General features: G+C 40.5%; 1 protein-coding gene across 1 annotated transcript in view; it reads left to right on the forward strand.

The window, feature by feature from the left end:
- The window catches only part of LOC126481070 (F-box/WD repeat-containing protein 7), a 138,254-nt gene that overhangs the window by 82,921 nt on the left and 35,039 nt on the right, over positions 1 to 20,294 (forward strand). Inside the window, exons 8-10 of the mRNA XM_050104555.1 lie at positions 1,348 to 1,529; positions 8,937 to 9,162; positions 17,658 to 17,868. Of these exons, the coding sequence (XP_049960512.1) occupies positions 1,348 to 1,529; positions 8,937 to 9,162; positions 17,658 to 17,868 (619 nt within the window). The remainder of the gene's footprint in view (positions 1 to 1,347; positions 1,530 to 8,936; positions 9,163 to 17,657; positions 17,869 to 20,294) is intronic.

Genomic DNA, 20,294 nt, shown 5'->3' on the forward strand with positions numbered 1-20,294 from the left:
CGACATTGGTGCTTTCACAGGTGCCTCGCCCTTTGATGGGGTAAGATAAGCCTGTGACAGTGCTGGAATAGGAAGTGCGTGTTGAATGGATTGGCCACTTCTCAGAACTGGGTCTTCCACAGGGATATGGCAAGGGGTTGGGATTGCAAGTAGCATAGGAGTGGAGTAGCATGTTGTGGCAGTGGGGTGGGCGACAGAATACACTGTAGGAGGGGTGGGAAGGAATTTTGGTAGGATGTCCCTCATTGGAGGACATGATGAAGGATGTGTTTCAGTTGTTCCAGTCCTGGGTGGTTTTGGATGATGAATGGGCACTCTCTCATAGCTGTGCACGAACATTCCTCATACCCAGGGTCTTGCCACAATTAAACACTACCTTTCCCAGGTCCTTCAGACTCCAAACCCCCTATGTTATTACTCCTACATCTAACTTTATCCTGAGACACAACCATTCCTCCTCTGAAGAGGAAGTATTCTAACAAATCTCTGGCACAGCTGAAGGCACCTGCATGGAACCCTCCCTCCTAACCTGTTTATGAACCATCTAGAGGAAACACTCCTAACCTCCCAAATTTCCAAACTGTTAGTCTGCTTCAGCTTCATTGATATCTTCATGGTCTAGACTCAGGTTCGAGACACACTATCCTCATTCCTTCACACCAACACCTTCTCTCCCATTCCCTTCTCCTGGCCCCACTCAACCCATCAGTAGTTACTTATATAAGAAACTTGCGTGAGATAGATTTGTATGCTGAGCTGTATCAATGCAATCATCGGGCTAAAGACCACTCAAACAAGATTGTTAAGGCACAAAGTTATTCTGGTTTGCCATAGAGGTTCACTGTGGTTTTGTGTAATTTATTTATTTATTTTTATCTTGGCATGTTATATTATGCTACATAGAGTTGCTCTATTTTAAACCTGGAAGATACTGAAAATAGTTGTACTGAGTGGACCTTCAGGAAAGTGGGAAGTTGTGGCTTTGAAATCAATGGGGATTGATAGTGGAGTGCAATCACCATTTTCCTTTATGATGAAAAGAAATGTTTTGTAACTTAAGAATGAATCACAGTAATTTTTGTGTGTATATCTACCAGTCAGATGAACTTTCAGCATACTTGTAGGCTTTTTGTCTCTCAAAAGGGAGTTTCTTTGACAACATTTGAGTTTACCATTTTTTAATGCAAATATATTTCAAAAATTCAACTCTTCATTTATGTACACACATTATGAAGTTATTTGCTGCAGGAATTTGGTGTCCAAGACTGTAACTGTGCCAAAAAAATTATTGAAGTTTAAAGATTTCATCAGCCAGTTTAAGGTTATAAATCTCTCTTTCTGTTGCAGTGCCTGCGTACCCTTGTGGGCCACACAGGAGGAGTGTGGTCTTCACAAATGTCGGGTACTACAATAATTAGTGGAAGCACTGATCGGACATTGAAAGTGTGGAATGCCGAGACTGGTCAGTGCATTCATACACTTTATGGGCACACATCTACTGTGCGGTGTATGCATTTACATGGAAAAAAGTGAGTAGTTTCTTAAGTGTGTTTCCACAGGTTGACAGTTCGCAAAACATAATCACAAAAAGTGATTCCAGAAACTGCAGTTATATTAGCATTTATTTCTTTCCTCCTCTCCTTAAAGAATTAAACAAACAAATAAACTGCAAACTAATGGTTGTAAAATGAGCAGGCCAGTGGAATAAAAAAGGATTTGATCTTATATATAATCATTGCTACACTTTACACACCAGTGCCACATTCCTTTTGTGTTACTTTGCGAACTCTCCCACCCAGCTATCTGCTGTCTTTCCCTCCACCCCTCACGTACCCCACTCCAACACCTTTTTTCCTCTCACCAACACCACCCTAGACAGGTCCTCATTCCAATGGAGCTGTAGCACAAATATAATACACAGAAGCACGAAAGAATCTGGTGTAGGCATGCATATTATATACAGATGTAGCACAAATATAATACACAGAAGCACGAAAGAATCTGGTGTAGGCATGCGTATTATATACAGAGATATGTAAACAGGCAGAGAACAGCGCTGTGCGGTCAGCAATGCCTATATAAGACAACAATTGTCTGGCACAGCTGTTAGACCAGTTACTGCTGCTATTACTGCTGCTACAGTGGCAGGTTACCAAGATGTGAGCAAATTTGAATGTGGTGATACAGTCGGCACGAGCAGTGAGACACAGCATCTCCATGGTATTGATGAGGTGGGGCTTTTCCTGTACGACCATTTCAAGAGTGTGCTGTGAATATCAGAAATCCAGTAAAACATCAGATCTCTGACATCGCTGCAGCTGGAAAAAGATCCTGCAAGAACAGGACCGACAACGACTGCCAAGAACTGTTCAGTGTGACAGAAGTGCAACCCTTCCACAAATTGCTGCAGATTTCAATGCTGGGCCATCTATAAGTGTCAGCGTGCATACCATTCAGCAGAACATGACCAATATAGGCTTTCGTAGCCAAAGACTGCACGACACAAAGCTTAACGCTTCGCCTGGGCCCTTCAACACTGACATAGGACTGTTGATGACTGGAAACAAGTTGGCTGGTGGGAAGAGTCTCATTTCAGATTGTATTGAGCGGATGGAAGTGGACGTGTATGGGTATGGAGACCACCTCATGAATCCATGGACCTGCATGTCAGCAGGGAGTCTGCAGCTCAAGGTCTGGTGGTTAGCGTTGCTGTCTCTGGATCACGGTGTCTCGGGTTTGATTCCTGGATAGATTGGAGATTTTCTCTGCCCAGGAAATGGGTGTTTGTGTTGTCATCATCATCATCATCATCATCATTTGTGACAAGTGGAGAGATTGGACTGTGAAAAAAATCGGACTGTGTAAAAAAATTAGGACTTCGTCCGGGTGCTGATGCCCGCCCAGTTGAGCGCCACACAAACCAGTCATCATCAACGTCGTCATCGTCATCATCATGTCAGCAGGGGACTGTTCAAACTGGTGTAGGCTATGTAATGGTGTGGGCCGTGTGCAGTTGGAGTGATATGGACCCCTGATACATCTAGATATGACTCTGACAGGTGACACTAGCTAAGCATCCTGTCTGATCACCTACATCCATTCATATCAGATGAATTTACAACTGCGAATAATGACTACCATCCACTGTAGAATGGAATGATGACATTGAAAATTGGTGCTGGACTGGGACTCGAATCCGGATTTCTCGCTAATCGCGAGTGGTCACCTTACCACTTAGCTATCCGTGCACGATGTACGTCCAGACCCAAACCTCCATATGTTGTCAACCATGCGTCTACAATCTACACTCACACATCCATTACGTGTATTCCCACAGAGATCAGACATTGTATTCTACAGCTGATTGTTGTCAATATTCGCAATTGCGAATTCATCTGATATGTTTGGTACTAGCTGTAGTCACCGCATTGCATTGTCATTAGAATAACACCGGCACTGCAAATCATACATCCATTTATATCCATTGTGCATTCCGATGGACTTGGGCAATTTCAGCAGGACAATGCAACATCCCATATGTCCATAATTTAGAGTGGCTCCAGGAATGCGATATCATGTTGTGGCACTTCTGTTTGCTTGTGGGGCATCTACAAGATATTAGGCAGGTGTACCAGTTTTCTTTGGCTCTTCAGTGTATATGTGTACACCCCCCTCCCCTCCTCCTTCCCCGCCGTTGGGCCAGATTTTCCAATGCTGACCCCATGTGATCACTCCATTTCGTACCCCTGCAAAGTGTTACACTTATGTATTTGTATGAGTTGGCAAATTCCAGCAGTGACTCATCTATATTATAGTCTTAGGATACTACATTTGTGTTATAGTCTTTGGCTATTACATTTTTTCATTTTGTGATGAGCAAAATTTTACATTTCTGAATGTTTAGTGCGAGTTGCCAATCTCTGCGCCACGTTGAAATCTTATCAAAATCGGAGTGAATATTTATGCAGCTTCTTTCAGATTGTACTTCATTATAGATAACTGCATCATTTGCAAAAAGCCTGATTTTACTATTAATGTTGTTTGCAAGGTCATTAGTATACAGCATGAACGGAAAGGATCCCAACTTACTTCCCTGGGGTACACCTGAAGCTAGTTCTGCATCTGACAATGACTCTCCATCCAAGATAACATGCTGTGTCCTCCCTACCAAAAACTCCTCAGATTTCACTTGATGACCCATACGGTTGTGCTTTTGATAGTAAGTGTAGTTGTAGTACTGAGTCAAATGCTTTTTGGAAATCAAGAAATCGTGCATCTACCTGGTTGCCTTGATCCAAAGTTTTCGGTACATCATGTGAGAAAAGTACGAGTTGGGTTTCACATAATCGATGTTTTTCGAATTCATGATGGTTGACATTGGGGATATCATTCTGTGCAAGATAGCTTATTAGTTTCAGCTCAGAATATGTTCTAAGATTCTACAACAAACAAATGTCAACTTTGTCACCCCCCTTCCCCCCAACTTTGCCCCCCCTTTTTTTCCCCTTACCATCCAAAGTGAGCACATTGATGCATACAGTTGAATAATTTCCATGGAATATCTTTTAATTTAGAAAAAAAGGTCTTGTAATTCTGTTTGTTATTCCTTCAGGATATGCAAAAAAGTTTCCATGTTACAATGAAACCCATAACTTAATCCCCCCCTCCCCGCCCCACACACACACATTGTTCTCTAATAAAACATATGCCTCGTTTGTGTTGTGTGTCTTCTTTTTATTACCTTTTCGATAATCTTGCTCTATCCCATTTGACATTATTTAACTCGGGTACCTTATGCTAGGTCCTAAGGTTGTGGAATTCATCGCCCCTAAGTTCAGAGTAGTAAAAGCAGTTCTACATCTACGTGAATACTCTGTAAATCCCATTTAAGTGCCTAGCAGAGGGTTCAGCGAACCACCTTCACCATTCTCTATTATTCCAATCTCGTATAGCACGCGGAAAGAATGAACAACCATATCTTTCTGTACAAGCTCCGATTTCCCTTATTTTATCATGGTGATCATTCCTCCCTATGTAGGTCAGTGTCAACAAAATATTTTTGCATTCGGAGGCGAAAGTTGGTGATTGGAATTTCTTGATAAGATTCTGTCTCAACGAAAAAGTCTTCCTTTTAATGATGTTAAGCCCAAATCCTGTATCATTTCTGTGACACTCTTTCCCATATTTTGCAATAATACGAAACATGCTGCCTTTTTTTGAACTTTTTAGATGTACTCCGTCAGTCCTATCTGGTAAGCATCCCACACCGTGCAGCAGTATTCTAAAAGAGGACAGACAAGCATAGTGTAGGCAGTCTCCTTAGTAGGTCTGTTACATTTTCCAAGTGTCCTGCCAATAAAACGCAGTCTTTGGTTAGCCTTCCCCACAACATTTTCTGTGTGTTCCTTCCAATTTAAGTTGTTCGTAATTGTAATACGTAGGTATTTAGTGGAATTTACGGCTTTTAGATTAGGCTGATTTATCGTGTAACAGAAGTTTGAGTTCCTTTTAGCACTCGTGGATGACCTCACACTTTTCGGTATTTAGGGTCAAATGCCCCTTTTCGCACCATCCAGATATCTTCTCCAAATCGTTTTGTAGTTTGTTTTGATCTTCTGATGACTTTATTAATCAATAAATGACAGTGTCATCTGCAAACAACCGAAGATGGCTGCTCAGATTGTCTCCCGAATCACTTATATAGATAAGGAACAGCAAAGGGACTATAACACTACCTTGGGGAACACCAGAAATCACTTCTGTTTTACTCGATGACTTTACGTCAATTACTATGAACTGTGACCTCTCTGACAGGAAATCACAAATCCAGTCACATAACTGAGACGATATTCCATAAGCACGCAATTTCACTATGAGCCGCTTTTGTGGTACAGTGTCAAAAGCCTTCCAGAAATACAGAATCAATCTGAAATCCCTTGTCAATAGTTTTCAACACTTTATGTGGATAAAGAGATAGTTGTGTTTCACAGGAACGATGTTTTCTAAACCTATGTTGACTGTGTGTCAATAGACAGTTTTCTTCGAGGTAATTCATTATGTCCGAACACAATATATGTTTCTAGAATGACAGTTGCACTCTACAGTGGAGTGTGGGCTGATATAAAACTTCCTGGCAGATTAAAACTGTGTGCCGGACCGAGACTCGAACTCGGGACCTTTGCCTTTCGCGGGCAAGTGCTCTACCCACTGAGCTACCAAGCACGACTCACGCACCGTCCTCACAGCTTTAATTCTGCAGGTACCTCGTCTCCTACCTTCCAAACTTTACAGAAGCTCTCCTGCGAACCTTTCAGAACTAGCACTCCTGAAAGAAAGGATATTGCGGAGACACGGCTTAGCCACAGCCTGGGGGTTGTTTCTAGAATGAAATTTTCACTCTACAGCAGTGTGTGTGCTCATATGAAACTTCCTGGCAGATTAAAACTGTGTGCCGGACCGAGACTCTAACTCGGGACCTTTGCCTTTCGCGGGCAAGTGCCCGCCAGGAAGTTTCACAATATATGTTCCAAAATCCTATTGCAAATTGACGTTAGCAATATGGGCCTGTAACTTAGTGAATTACTCCTACTACCTTTCTTGAATATTGGTATTATGACCTGTGCAACTTTCCAGTCTTTGGGTCTGGATCATTCGTCTAGCGAACGGATGTATATGATAAGTATGGAGCTAATGCATCAGCATACTCTGAAAGGAAGCTAATTGGTATACAGTCTGGGCCAGAAGACTTGCTTTTATTAAGTGATTTAAGTTGCTTCACTACTCCGAGGATATTTGCTTCTACGTTACTCATGTTGGCAGCTGTTATCGATTTGAATTCTGGAATATTTACTTCGTCTTCTTTTGTGAAGGCATTTTGGAAGGCTGTGTTTAGTAATTGTGCTTTGGAAGCACTGTCTTCGATAGTATCTCCATTGCTATCGCGCATAGAAGGCATTGAGTGTTTCTTGCCGCTAACATACTTCACGTATGACCAGAATCTCTTTGGATTTTGTGCTAGGTTTGGCGACATAGTTTCGTTGTGGAAACAGTTATAAGCATCTCGCATTGAAGTCCACACTAAATTTCAAGCTTCTGTAAAAGATTGCCAATCTTGGGGATTTTGTGTCTGTTTAAATTTGGTATGTTTGTTTTGTTGTTTCTGCAACAGTGTTCTAATCCGTTTTGTGTACAGAGGAGGATCAGCTCCATCATTTGTTAATTTATTTAGTGTAAGTCTCTCAATTGCTGCCCATACCATTTCTTTGAATGTAAACCACATGTGGTCTACATTTATATTATTAATTTGGAATGAGTGGAGATTGTCTCTTAGGAAGGCGTCGAGTGAATTTTTATCTGCTTTTTTGAATAGGTATATTTTTTGCTTATTTTTCGAGGATTTGGGGATTACAATATTCAATCTCGCTATGACAACCTTGTATTCACTAATACCTGAATCGGTTTTGATGATCATTATTAACTCGGGACTATTTACTGCTAAGAGGTCAAGCAAGTGTGTTTTCACAACCATTTACTATTCGTGTGGGCTCATGAACTGACTGCTCAAAATAATTTTCAGAGAATGCGTTTAGCACAATTTCAGATGATATTTTATGCATACCTCCGGAATTAAACATGTATTTCTGCCAACATATCGAGGGTACGTGTTTGAAATCAAACTTACGTTTTCTCTGAACCTTTCAGCAACTGTATCATCTGAATTGGGAGGTCGGTAAAAGGATCCAATTATTATTTTATTCCTGTTGCCAACAATGATTTCTGCCCATACTAACTCACAGGAAGTATCTACTTCAATTTCGTGACAAGTTAAACTACTTCTAACAGCAACAAACACACCACCGCCAACCGTGTTTAGCCTATCCTTTCGGAACACAGTTAGGTTCTTCGCAAAAATTTTGACTGACCTTATATCTGGCTTTAGCCAGTTTTCAGTGCCTATAACGATTTGAGCATCAGTGCTTTCTATTAGCGCTTGGAGCTCTGGTACTTTCCCAACACAGCTACGACAATTTACAACTGCTATCTACGTTCTTCCTGTGTTCAACCTGCACCCTTTGTGACTGAAGTCCTTCTTGGGTTCTCAAGATCTACATTGTCTGTTTAGGCAAAATTGTTGTGGCAAGATCTATATGCCTCATGGCTTAAGACCATTGTTATAGTTCACTCTGTCTAAAACGCCCAATAGTCTGATGAGCCAGGTAAACAACCAATGTCCCATGAACTCAGTGGTATTAAGGTCTAAGACTACCAACCCATGGTACATCATCCTACCAGGACCCAAGGACCCAAAGAGTTTGGTGAGCCACATGAATAGTCCTAAACCTAATCATAGCTGTGCTCACAGCAGTCCAAACCTACGTCCAGCTGTTTCTAAATCTGGGAGCCTGAGATCAACACAACAAGTTTACATGCTGAACACATGCTAGGTGGCACCTCATGTGAATATTGTCATTTTGCAGTCACTCTTTTTGTAATGCACTTAAGTGTACTTAGAGCTGTAGCAGTTCTGTGATGTGGGTTGGTGAGAGGCCTAGCCAATCTTCATAAATATCCACTGAGGTTGTTGCCTTCTGGATACTAACAGCTACACAGCATGAACATCTTAGTGTGTTATCTTAACCCTAACAAGGACATAATTAAAGGCTCTCGTTCCAGGCTCTTGTAAGTGACTTTTTGCAACTAACTTCACTGCTTATTTGTTTATAAGTACTTGTCATGTGTGTTGGAAGGAACATTGCATTGTACTTGTTAATAACATAGGCACTGCTTTTTGTACTTGTCATACTGTTTTTGTTTTGGGTCTTATTTTCTTCAAAGTCCCATGTAAAATGTATAAACTTCATAGAAGGGGCACACATCCCTAGCTTGCAAGCTCATATTAAAAGTAATTGAAGTAATATTATTTGTGTGTTTTGTAGGGTCGTCAGTGGTTCACGGGATGCAACACTACGTGTGTGGAACATTGACTCCGGTGAGTGCCTCCATGTTCTGGTAGGACATTTGGCGGCTGTTCGCTGTGTGCAATATGATGGGCGGTTGGTAGTCAGTGGAGCATACGATTATATGGTGAAAGTGTGGAATCCTGAACGTGAAGAATGTCTGCACACGTTGCAGGGGCATACAAACAGAGTGTACTCCCTTCAGGTCAGTATGGCTTCTGTAGCTGTTGAGCTATAAGTATTTTTAATTAAAACAGTTAATGTAGAAAATTTTTTAATAACTTCAAGTAGATCAGAATGTGTAGTAGATGTAATATCTTGAACATTGTGTTATCATTATTACACAGGGGCAGCTGAGATTTCATAGTAATGTGAACTTTGTCATCACTCTAAGCACTTAACAAATGTACACAGGGAGCAAATTTCTCAAAAATGTGCAAAACAATTTTTCCTGTTTGAGGAGAGACGTTTGTTGTGCTAGGTACGAAACTAGCTGTAAACAGGAGGAAACTAGCTACTTGCTTCAGTATTGAGAAAGTGGGAACTAGCTCACTGTTCATTCCATTATTTCTACGCTTAAAAGTATCTTGCTAACATGCACGTCAATGAATGCGGAATGTCTGAAATCACACTAGCATTTCCGGTTTGCTGTGACAAAGTGTTGATTTGTGATTTATTTATGTGCAGACTGTCTCCGGATTATGCATAAATCTGTAGATGTTTGAATGATGGTAATGGATACCCACATTTTCATTCACATTTTTAAATACAATTTTTTAAATCATGATCAACAAAAGTGTTCATTAAGACTTTAATTTTCCTTGTTGTACCCTTCTCACATAACAAGGTTAAATGTGCAACATTTCTACAGAATATCCTTGGAAAAGACTGCAGCAACATCAGATAACAATGCAGACAGTATATTCGTATTAATATTTTTGCCAAATGATCCCACTTTCTTCCTTAGCAAACATATTCACACCAATTATATTTTTGTGCATTTATTTCCTGAAGGATATGTTGAGGTAACAAAAAATTGAACATGTGCAATAATGCAATCCACATGTTTATGTTAAACAAGTAAAAAAAGATACAGATTTGTTCATTATTTAAATGATAAATTTTCCAGGAACAGTACTCACAGAGGTCACTGATTCTTTCTTTACTGTCCAGTTTCAGTCTCTCCCTTTGCCCCTTGTACCAGCTCTACTGTAGAAACTATAAAGTTCTTTGATAGTACGCTACAAAAGCCTACACTGAATGTTGAACAAGGACATTCGGCCTTTTTGTTAATAGCTGTGGGTGAGGGTTCATTGCAACAACGTAATTTTAGGAATAATATAAGTTAATTATAGGCTAGATATTGACAGAAATTGTAGTGGAAATGCTAAGAACGTGAAGAGAGCCATAATGAAAATGACGGTGGAAGAGTACCAGCTGATAATCATTTGTAATAATGTTGTGTGCTTGTGATGTACAAGGACAATAGTACTGATAAAGTGATGTATCTAGATAGGATACCACGTTTATTATTTAAGACCAAGGAGTAACTAACTACTATGAGCCCAAAGAGCAAACACATATCACTGTACATAAATACTTCGAACAATGTGCTGTCACTATGATCTTCTCTGAAACACCTGATCACTACATCACTCGCGCACTAGTGTCAGTGATATTGGGTATTGATGCAAATGTGGCATCCCGCTCACATGATCATTGCTTCATGTAGCTGGGTGCGTTATTTTGTGAACTGCCATTTGTTGCGTGTTGTGGAAGAATCATGTCCGCAGTAGTAGCTGTCGTTCATTGATTGTTGTGACTGGTTCGTGTCTGGTTGGTTACTGGTAAATGAGGGTGCAGTATTCAGAGTAGGTGTAGCATCTAAGTTGCCTGTGCCAATGGGTGAGAGCTACAAAATGTAGGTTTTAAGTGTCCATAGAGACTGTGGTGGAAATATCCCAAATGTCAACCTTGTTCATCTTGTCTTCCCTGTCCAGGACTGTGTAAGGTCTGTTGTATAGGGGTTGGAGTGGTTTGCATACCGTACTGTGCTGATAAAGACTGGGTGACATGTTGCTCGGTCCTTGAAAATGAAATATTATGACTGAGTTGGCCCCTTGATGCAGCAGAGCAGAGTTTCTGGATTTCTGCCCGTAGCTTGGAGACAAAGTCCGATGCATCAACATAGTCATTAGGTGTATTCTCAAGGAATTCACATTGTAGTCATTTTGTTTGGCAATACACAAGATCAGCTACTGCAGCCTTGAGGTTTTTTTAAATGGATGCTTAGAGGCCGAGAAGCCCGTTGGATAATGCTTCTGTCCAATGAGGCAAATCATGACATCTTATTGCTGCCTTCAGTTGCTGGTGCAGTCTTTCCACATGTCAGCTGCAAGATGGTAAGCTGTAGTATGGATATGCTTAGTGTCTAACAGTGGCAAGTACTTTAAACAAATAAGACTCAAATTTGCAGCCCTGATCTGTTGTGACCTGAAGAGGCACACCTAAATGGGCAATCTATCCTTGAAAGAACTTGGTTGCCTCTGTTTTAACAGTTATGTTATTCCCAGAGAAGGCCAAGCGGAAAGCAGTTGATGGCTGTGAGACAGTATGTGAATCCTTCAGGTGGTGACAACGGTCCGATTATGTCTAAATGGATGTGCTTGAATTGTTGATTAGGTGGTATAAATGTTCTAGGTGGAGCTTCGACATACCAAGTGATGGTATTCCTCTGGCAAGCAGTGCACTGTCAAACAAACATCTACCGTATTTACTCGGATCCAAGCCACACTCAAATCTAAGCCACACCTGAAAAATGAGACTCAAAATCAAGAGAAAAAAAATTTCCCAAATCTAAGCCGCACCTGAAATTTGAGACTCGAAATTCAAGGGGAGAGGAAAGTTTTAGGCCGCACCTCCAAATCGAAACAATGTTGGTCCATTGTAATATGAGAGACAATTTAGGTCGAATGAATAATGATACAGCTACAGTAGTTTGATTCGGGTCATAAGCTTAGCAGTTAAGCTTTACCAGGTAGGTATGCGTCAGGTGCTCTGTCCGTATTCATACGGATACCTTCCCTTTTCACGTGGTTCGTCTGGTTTGAATTGATTGCTTATTTTTCTTTGATCTGTTAAGTGCTGTTTCCTTTGTTATAGGTGTTTACATCACTCTAAGCTGAAAATGCATTACTGTACTGTCTCATGCATTGTTTGTCGCATTTTGATAATGAGTGTGAGGGAAACATTCCACGTAGGAAATATATATCTAAAAACAAAGACGATGTGACTTACCAAATGAAAGTGCTGGCAGGTTGACAGACACACAAACATACACACAAAATTCAAGCTTTCGCAACAAACTGTTGCCTCATCAGGAAAGAGGGAAGGAGAGGGAAAAGACGAAAGGATGTGGGTTTTAAGGGAGAGGGTAAGGAGTCATTCCAATCCCGGGAGCGGAAAGACTTACCTTAGGGGGAAAAAAGGACGGATATACACTCGCGCACACACACACATATCCATCCACAATGGATGGATATGTGGATGGATACACTGGTCAAGCAATATTTACGTAGTGTCAATATGCTTTGAAGTGTGTGGTGTTGTGGAAGCCGGCAGGTCTTCAGGTTGGTGTAAAAGACAAGCTCATCACCTGTCGTAGGCAGTGAGGTGTTTCCTGTGCCCTCATTGACCATTTATACCCCGGTAGACGCCACCAAAATTCGACTGCTGGAGATCACAATTTCGTGTTGACACATTGAACAAACTTTGGATTTTCTTCAAGTCACACGCAAGAGATCCAGGCAGTACACACACACTCAGAATCCGATACTACGTTTAAAGACATTGGAGCAATATAATAGAAACCTTTATTGTTCGAATTAATTCCATTGTAAACACGAATCATGTGAACTGAATTCAAACGCTGTGCTAAGCAACGATAATACGCTGCAATTCAAAGACATTAATGTTACGACTCCTAAAGAAGATACACACCAAAAAGACTGTATACAAAGACTGATGTGCAAAGAGCATTGTGCTCAGAAATATTTTTTGTAATATGTAAATTTCTTATTTTCTCATATATGTATGTATCTATGTAAATTTTCTAGACTGCCATGCTCGCTTGCGGAGCGTGTCAGTAGAGGAGGCATTGTAATGGTACTTTGACTTCCGCAAAGTTATAATTTACGATCGCGCACACAGAAGAGCGCTGCGCCAGCGACCGATTTTATAAATAATTTTGTTCTTTTTTTTTACTTTTGCGTAGTTTTTTTTGTTTTTAAGAACTAATGGATGTCTCTCTCTCTCTTGTCTTGATACGAAAGACGTGTATTTTTTCCGCGATGTGTTGAATGTGCTTTTGGTGAAAATTAAAATTACATTACAAAGCGATGTTGTTTCAATAGCTAATGAGGATAAGATAAGAAAAGGTAACACTAGAATAGTCTATTGCAACTGTGAGCCGTATGTTATGAGAGAGAGTGTTCGCTGGAATATTCAACTTACGCTGCATGTGGATAACGTGCATTGTAAATTGGCTGATCTACTCTTAAGGCGCATAGCAGTTGTATTGATGTCTTGTCTGGCTTCTGATGAAAAGCAAACATCAGTGGTTTGTGTTTGGTAATCAAAGTAAACTGCTTCCCTTTGAGCATATAACGAAATATTTTTGTGGCAGGATATGCTGCATAAAGCCCACGATTATATGTTGACCGGCCTTGTTGTGCTGGTTAAAGTTCTTCGCTGAAAAATGCAAGAGGTTGTCAACACTGTTCCGTTTGATGCTGTAGTATGATACCTGTCACTGTTGCCACTGCATGTACTATCAAAGTGAAGGGGTCCTTGGCTACCAGGTGCACTAATACCATAGTTCAAGTGATGGCTGTTCTCACTATTGCGAAACTACTTCATTCTCAGAGGTCCATAAGATTTCATCCTTCAGTTTCAGAGCACCTCTCAACAAATCATTGAATAGAGGCTTCAACTGTGCATGGATACATATAAAATAGCAATAGAAATTTTATAATGCCAGGAAATTGTCTCACTTCCTGGTAGCTCGGTCATAGGTGACATCTCTGTCATGGGGATATGACCGTGGTCACCATAAGAAATGCGCAGTGCAATGCAGCTGGTGCAGTTGTGTCAAGTACATCAGGTGGTTGAAACAACGCGTTGCAGTTGCTTCTGGTCACGTTACATATACTGACCACATTGGGGTCACCTATAAAGTTGCGTATTTGTTCTATACTAGGAATGTAGTACTGATAAAGCGATGTATCCTGACAGCATACCACGTTAGCTAGTTACAACAAACCCAGAAAGTAAACGTATACCACAGAACATAAATACTTTGAACATTGTGTGCTGTTGCTAGAATCTTCACTGCAGCACCCAATCACTAGAGTAATGGTACTATCCCTAGTTTTTTTTATGATTCCTAAACACACTGTGTGGCAAATGATAAAGTTACATTGTGGTACTGGAGAACACAATGCATATGTGGGAAGTGGACATTGTCATGTACCACCACCATTAAAAGATAATGAACTTGAAATTCATAAACACTATAGGTGAATGTAGGTAGAATTCCATTTTCTGGCCCTAGAGAGGCCAATTGAGCCCAAGCAATTGCCATCTCACCCTTTGCCAGTGGCAGCATTGGATGCCGTATGGAGGGGCACACGGTCGGCACACTACTCTCCCTGTCGTCGCTGGATTTCTTGACCTTGGAACCATTACTACGTGATCAAGTTGCTCCTCAGTTGGCCTAATGAAGCTGAGCACACCCTGTTCAAGTCCTCTCACAAAGGAAAAATACCTGACAGTACTGGGAATCGACCCAGATACTCTGCGTGGCAGTCAGCTGCAAACACCACTCAGATATGGAGGCAGACAAACACCTCATAACCGAGCGAGGTGGCGCAGTGGTTAGCACACTGGACTCGCATTCGGGAGGACGACGGCTCAATCCCGTCTCCAGCCATCCTGATTTAGGTTTTCCGTGATTTCCCTAAATCGTTTCAGGCAAATGCCGGAATGGTTCCTTTGAAAGGGCATGGCCGATTTCCTTCCCCATCCTTCACTAACCCGAGCTTGCGCTCCGTCTCTAATGACCTCGTTGTCAACGGGACGTTAAAACAACACTAACCTAACCTAACCTAAACACCTCATATAAAAATGATTTTTGGATGTGTTGCAATTAGAAGATACTGCTGCATTTCCTGGGTGGTTAGATATGATTTGGCTCTGGCTTTGAGAGGCTGGACTACAAAGCAAACGTGTGACAGCGGTGCTGCGATTATCGACTCTGCCAATTACTGTTTCCTGAGGAAAATATCTGTTTTGAATGACTTACTGTAAATTTTCTATTGAATCAGAATCCTTAGAGAATGATGGGCTAGTATAAGTATAAAAACCACATACTGTCTGTTTGGTCCCAGATATATCTATGTTGTCGCCTTCCATTGGTTGTGTATCTGTGGCAGTTGGGGACTGGATGTATCCCCATTGACTTAGAATGCTTCACAGTATAATTGTCAGACTGGGTGCTGCCCAGTATACTCATATTATGGGTGATGTTATGATTCAGTCAGTGTGACAACTGTATTTTGAGAGGAAATACTCTGTTCTACTAGCATCAGTCGTAATATGTGTCAGCTATGGTGCAGAAATGGTTCACATAGTACAGAAATCTCTCTTCTCAACTGACCTCCTTCTGCACCCACCTTAGCCCATTGAAAATGAGTGGATGGAGACAAAATGGACCATGCGAGATAACTGGCCTGACCTCATGCCAAGACCCTTCAATAACCTTTCAAATTTCACCCTGGCTGCGTAGGAGGGGCAGCAGAAAATGAGATATTTGTAAATCAAATCATAGCCTCTGTCCTTTACAGGATGAAGTATAAGCCTGGATGTCCACTGGGATTGTGTTCGTCCAGTTAACAGGTTGTCTGTATAATATGATTATAGCCAAGTAACATCTGACACAAGTCACACCAGTTGGTCACGAGGCAACAGAAGTGAGACCATTCCCAGTGTCAAAAGATTGACCAAACCAATGCAAACTGTTTAAATAGGTGTCTTTCTAAGACTCAACAAGTGATATAATGTGAGATTAGGATAATGACTAGTAAATGGAAATTCCTGCAAAAAAGTACTGAAGTCGATAAATCTGATAGTGTTGACATTATACTCAAATGTGCATGCTTGTTACATGTCATCAGAATTGACATGGAGGGGGAAGAACCAGCAGCTGCATTCACTTGTAAGTTGACACAATCAACAAAAGAATATGCTTCTGTTGGCAGTGCAGAGTATTCCATCCAAGATAAATTTATGATTTTCCTTTGCTCAGAAAAAGTGCAAGAGTGGAAGCTGTTTGACTACTTTAGAGAATACTAATTACTTAAGGTGTAGGTGGTGCACTCAGTTTTTATTTGAAATACAGTTTCTGGAAATTTTTATTCAGTCTTATTGAATGGACACTGTACATCATGTGTGATGTATCCATTAAATCTGATCACACAGTATTATGTTTTTTGTTTTTATCGTTAGCATTTCCACTTAGCTTCCCACTCAAGTTCTGTAATTTTCAACCATGGGGTCCTCTGTGAGTTGTAGCGGTGATATCTCTTGTCTTTCATATTCCACAGTGACTTATTCTCATACACAAGACTTTTAAACATCTCTATATTCATAGTTGGTAATAAAGTGCAAAAGACACCCAGACACAAGTAACAACAGGTGTTTGCTTGCACCGATTACATTCTACTAAGTCCAATCAATGCCATTTTACTGGGATATGTCTGTCAGCTGGCTGTGTGCAGACAACTTAGTCGTGCAGTGGTTGCATGCCAGTCCCATTATGGGCTTGGTATTAGTAGGCCATGTGTGGTCATGTATGGCCATCCAGTTAGTCAGACGAATGTGCAGTCTTTAGATTATAGCACCAAATTATGAAGTCACTATAGTAAGTGCTTTGGTATTTGGGTATTTCTTACTGTTGTTTTGCCCTTGACTGTGTGTCACGGCGTCAGGTGCCCTTCCATATCTGAAATCCTGGGAATGATAAAGAGCAAATTTTCTTGTATTTCTTCAGAGGGTAAATGCTTAGAATGAGTGTCAGTAAGATGCAACCCTCTCAGTTATCATCACAAATTTTAGAAGTTTGCTTTACTTTTATGAGCAGCACTGTAAACTCTTGGCTCCTTTGCAACATGGCTGGCAGTTTAGTGTCCAGCAATGGTCATTTTGTGTTGTCAGATGTTCTTATGTGCCAGTCCACTACTCAATGTCACAACTAATACAGTGAGTGATTGTGTCTACTTATACCATTGTTCAATGAAAATCTCCATTTCAAAAGTCAAGTGACAATTGTTGGTTTTTCATGCATCATCTTTTGTTTTTGTTTGTCTGTCTGATAATAGGTTTCCTATAAAGAGATTCTGTTTGTGACCAAAATCTGTACAAATTCAATTTAAATGTAATGGACATCTTATCTAGAAGCGTATGATTACAAATTATGTTTCACGTTATGTATTTTTTGAAATGCAATGAACCTCAGAAAGCTCATAGAAAAATAATTTGTGTTTTATAAATTGTCTGTTAGTGTGAACAAAAAATGAACTTCTATTTGTGAACTAATGCCTGTATCTTTTTTCTGTTATGACAATAACATGTTACTGGTTGTAGTTCGACGGAGTGCACGTGGTGAGTGGTTCCCTGGATACAAGTATTCGTGTGTGGGAAGTGGAAACGGGCGCATGTCGACACACGCTCATGGGGCACCAGTCTCTAACGTCAGGCATGGAACTAAGAAATAACATTCTTGTCTCAGGAAATGCTGACTCCACAGTTAAAGTGTGGGATATTGTTACTGGCCAATGTCTGCAAACACTGTCAGGTACTTACATTATTTCATATGGTGTTGATGAACATTAGCAGTAAGTGTAAAGTATACATAGAAACATGTGCTAAACGGATAATATATGCACATCAGTGTAGAGAATAGAACTAATGTAAATGTACAGATGTGATTGAAGAAAAATGAAAATTCACAACTATGAAAGTATGTATGTAATGTGTACTACATTTATTGATGTTAAATACTGAGAAGAATCTATCGTGATTTTAGTGCCATGCACCGCATGCTTTTGACAATATAAATATTGCATTGAGATGAAGTATGTTGTTAGTGATTCAAACAAAACATTTATTTCATTCTCATAAAAGCATAACATTGATTTCATCATCACCACATGTACTGGTTTTAAGGTGTTTCACAGCCATCTGTGAAAGATGCATGTTTAGATTTGCACTGCATAAATCCAACTGATGGTCTAACAAGGGGAAGGCCTCAGATACGGCCGACCGATTTGGCTCAAATTTGGCAGGTCACTTGTGTACAACCTAAAACGAAGGTCTCTAAGATATTTTGGGTCAACACCCCCGCAATTTTGAGAAAATCACACCTAAAGGTTATGACGAGCAATCGACTCAAAATTGGAGGGATCGATAGATAGTTGTAAATAGAGCATTTTTCATCATCAGGTATGGGGTCCGCAAACGTAATGAGAATCTAAGAACGAGAATATTTCAGGAGTGGGCTGCAGGTGCAGTGCTTCAGTATATGGCCAACAAGGTGTTTACATTTGCTGCATCATTATCTTGGGCAAGAAATTTCAAATCGGAATATAAAATTCGTCGACGGCGCGTCACTAAGTTCGTCTCTCATAAGAAGGTACAAAATATAGAAGATATACAGAAAGTGGCGGCTCTTTTCAGCACGCAAACAGCGTCACTTATGACTGGTTTTAATCATGATTACATGATCAACACCGATCAAACAGGATGCGAGTATCGGGTGAACATTGATGCATGTTATCGCATAAAGGAGAAAAACAAAACCTTGTCACAGTTGGTAGTAAAAAACTAACACATTGGTACACGGCGCAATATGCCATCACAACCTCTGGAAAAGTGTTGCCTAAGGTTTTCCTGTGTTTACAAGAAATGAATGTTACATTTGGTCCTTGGGTTATAGAAGACCTCAATCATTTAACTGACTCATTGAAAAATGTTTACATTACCTGCTCCAAATCCGGGAAACTGACGAATGTGATTTACAGAACATTTCTTGAGAATGTTTTAAAACCATACATTTCTGATAACAAGTTTTGTCTAATACTAGATTCCTGGAATGGATAAATTAATACTACAATCTATGACACAATGTTTATAGATGGCGAGGGTCAGCCGACGTACACAGTAAAAGTAATACCGCCAAACTGCACATCTGTGTGCCAGCCGTGTGATGTCTATTTCTATTGCCAGGTTAAAAACTTTATTTCCAGGCTTCAGAATTGCAGTGTGCTTCTGGAAACCCAGTGGAAATTGCACAACTGCACAGATGCAATAGCAGCCCGCATCTCGTGGTCGTGCGGTAGCGTTCTCGCTTCCCACGCCCGAGTTCCCGGGTTCGATTCCCAGCGGGGTCAGGCATTTTCTCTGCCTTGTGATGGTTGGGTGTTGTGTGCTGTCCTTAGGTTAGTTAGGTTTAAGTAGTTCTAAGTTCTAGGGGACTGATGACCATAGCTGTTAAGTCCCATAGTGCTCAGAGCCATTTGAACCATTTTTTTTGCAATAACTATTCACAGCATAATTCATAACCAACTTTCAGTCCCAATTTTTAAGGCAATAATATCGTATACGTGGTACGCATCAAAATTAATTCCTGAAAAAGACATATTTTTAAATGTAAACGAAGTTTGTTTTCCACCAATCTTCGGAAGGAACAGTGTAGCTGTCGAAAGATTGCATTCATTAAATGTTCTTGGCACCATGAGTATATTTGCTTCAAATGTTTATATGACAAGTACCATCCATGTAGTTGTTTGAAGAAAAGTGAGGACACGTAACAGTGACTGGAAGAACCATTGTAAAGTGACCTGGAGTAACATTTTAGTTGTTTACTATCCCAAGAGGTTTGAGAAATTTATTTGCCTACCTTATTATCATCATTCCTTATTGATTCACTTAACGTATTAACCCTCCTATCCCTATCAATTGAGATATGGAAAAATACAAACGAAAACAACATGTGCTAGGTTTCTTAGAGATTCGAACCCGGGTTCTCCAATTCCCAGCCAGTTACCTTGGCTGTTGCGCTATCTGTGCTGTCGGTGAAAAGCGTTTACCATGTGGGTACAGAAGCAGCTGTTGTAAAAGTTTCTTACCTCAATTTCTGGAAAAGTATGCATTTTCGGACCCCATACCTGCTGATGAAAAATGCTCTATTTACAATTATCTATTGATCCCGCCAATTTTAAG

This window comes from Schistocerca serialis, chromosome 5 (genome assembly GCF_023864345.2).
Source record: "Schistocerca serialis cubense isolate TAMUIC-IGC-003099 chromosome 5, iqSchSeri2.2, whole genome shotgun sequence".
NCBI lineage: Eukaryota > Metazoa > Arthropoda > Insecta > Orthoptera > Acrididae > Schistocerca > Schistocerca serialis.